At 34.9% G+C, this 2,746-nt stretch overlaps 1 protein-coding gene across 1 annotated transcript in view; it reads right to left on the reverse strand.

The window, feature by feature from the left end:
• med12 (mediator complex subunit 12) overlaps positions 1–2,746 on the reverse strand; it is a 52,428-nt gene that overhangs the window by 36,722 nt on the left and 12,960 nt on the right. The window contains 2 exon segments of the mRNA XM_016481215.1: positions 1,019–1,145; positions 1,785–1,916. Of these exon segments, the coding sequence (XP_016336701.1) occupies positions 1,019–1,145; positions 1,785–1,916 (259 nt within the window).

Consider the following 2,746-nt stretch of genomic DNA (forward strand, 5'->3'; position numbering starts at 1 on the left):
TATACACATACATAATAAATATACACGGTACACACACATATACTGTGCAAACACAAACTTTTATTTTGGATGCGATTAATTGCGATTAATCGTTTGACATCCCTAGTTTTAATGCCATATCAGCAACAATGGCTATATTCACGCCAACATTGAAAGTATCATTTTAATACATCATTTGCAATAATATAACATTTCTTAAGCAATCACTATACAAAAACATACAAGTAACAACAGTATTACTGATAAAAATCATATAGAATCTTTAAATTTAATCAATGATAAAAAAATTCTAAAATTCTTCCAGGAGACCTTTTTAAAAATGTCTTTTAGTATATTTTCTGAGTAAAAACATTGTCCAATATCATTTAAAATTGGACATTCTATTCAAATGTTTCACACTAAAAAAAAATCCTATACAACTCACAAACTGGTTTCTCTTCCCCTTTCAATAAATATGAACGAGTGAGTCTTGAATGTCAAATTCGACATTTTATATATACAACCTTGTCATATCTATTTTCAAAATAATAATGACTTCTTTCATTTACTACTGGATTCACTTCATATAGTTTGTTGTATATGCATTAATTCCATTCGCCATTTATTATTAATGTACAGATTCAATATAGGTTTTACATCACATACAGGAATATTACATTTTGTTACTTCCAACTGAAGAGCTTCCTTAGCCGCTTTATCTGCCTGTTCATTGCCAACCAATCGCATATGGCCGGGTATCCAACAAAAAATAATGTCAGAAAAATCAAAAAATCTTATTTCTTTAAAGTGACAAATTTTTCTAGTATGCTAATAATTGTAGGATGTTCAGTTTTCAAAAGACTCAAGTGCTTGTAGGCAGGACATAGAATCTGTGCAAATTTAAAAAAAAATTACAATGTTGTTCCTTTTGTATTTGTTCTAGAGCTAAAAGTAATGCATAAGCTTCAGCTGTGAAAATGTAGCTTTGTCCAGGGATTGGAACTGGAAAGACCCTACGGATGCTAAAATATGAACTCACTGAGCACAGGAGCTTGTGTGTCGAGGAACTGCAGCAGGACGTCCTGGAAAACAGGCAGAGTGGCAGCAGACAGAGACCCCGAGGACACAGAGCCCTTCTCATCCACGACCTCCGACTCTCCACACCGCTAAAAACATACAGGAACATATCACTGTGAAAACTGTGCAGCTGGATATAATGAAACCATATTCATATTACGGTTGTGCCGATAGACGGTAGTATCATGTATCGACGATAGACAGAGATATCGCCTGTTGCTGATGCCTTTCACGAAAGCAAGACGATTATTATTATTTTTATTTATTGTCCATCAAAAATAGACTAGGTGCCTATCTTTAGCGATGCAGCATGGAGAGCCGCTTCTGGGTCGCTTCAGAAACGTGATGGGGCGTGGCTGGTATAAACCGAATATATATATATATATATTCTTTGGTCGTATAAATGTTCTTTGCTCATTTTCTGTAGCTGCTTTTTGGATAACTGAGGAAATGTAAGCATTATAATTAGTAACTTCCAATGCTTCTATTAAATTGTTATCATTTTAAATACAAATTCAGTCATATAAAAAAAAAATATTAGGCTGCTTTTAGCCTTACGCTGGAGTTTGATTCACTTTCCGGCAATGAAACCAAGTAGATAATGAAATAAATTAGCATGATAATATCGTGTATCGGCGATCTCACAGGCTGACAATAGGACAATGAGACAATTGAGCATATCGCCCAACACTAATTCATAAAGAAAAAATAATGTTTCCCAGCAGCACCTCTGCCTCGATCTCCGTCTGCCTCTTCTCCAGGAGTTTGGACACCACCATGGCTCTGTGCGGCCCGGATCTTTTACAGGAAACAGCCCACTCACACAGCAGGGTCACCACCGCATCGTCATCTGGACTCATCTACAGTGACCAGCACATTACACATCAAACATCAGATCCAGCTAAAACACCGTAGTATTACATAGTCATTACATATTATTTACATTGTTATTACAATTAAGTTGATGCACAGCTGTCCAAGCATCACAGCACTTATGTGTCTGATTACAATGAATAACTGTCCATTATTAGTACGCTACCATTTAAAAATTTGGGGTTGGTAAGATGTTTTCAATGTTTCTGAAGTCTCTTAGGGAGCTTTCACACCTGTAGATCGATTGCTTTGTTCCGAAACAGGGATTAAAATTATTACTAGGGATGCACCGATACCACTTTTTCCAGTACTCGCCCGATACGATACTTTTATTTTTGGTACTTGCCGATACCGAGTACCGATACCAATATTTTTATTGCATTTGTACATTTTTTAAATATTGGGTACAGAAACCAAAAGAGTATGTATAGCAGAAGAGGAGCACGAGATTGGAGAACTCCACTCGCTCGCTCTCGTTCCTGGGCTCAGCTTCACAGGCACACAGAGAAGCATTTAGATTTAGTTCATTTATACCTCATTTAAAAGCGTAATCCATCTCTAAAGTGGTTAATGGAACTGGAAAGATATTTATTTATGGCTGTCGAACGATTAATCGTGATTAATCACATCCAAAATAAAAGTTTGTTTATGAATACACACACATATATGTATATATTAAACAAATATTTCTATGCATATTTATATAGAATTTATATTATATATATATATATAAATATAGCATATCTTTCTTAAATATATACATGCATGTGTGTGTATTTATATATACATAATATATCGCGATTAATCGTTTGTCAAA

This window comes from Sinocyclocheilus anshuiensis, unplaced genomic scaffold, assembly GCF_001515605.1.
Source record: "Sinocyclocheilus anshuiensis isolate Anshui unplaced genomic scaffold, SAMN03320099.WGS_v1.1 scaffold121, whole genome shotgun sequence".
In the NCBI taxonomy this organism is placed as follows: domain Eukaryota; kingdom Metazoa; phylum Chordata; class Actinopteri; order Cypriniformes; family Cyprinidae; genus Sinocyclocheilus; species Sinocyclocheilus anshuiensis.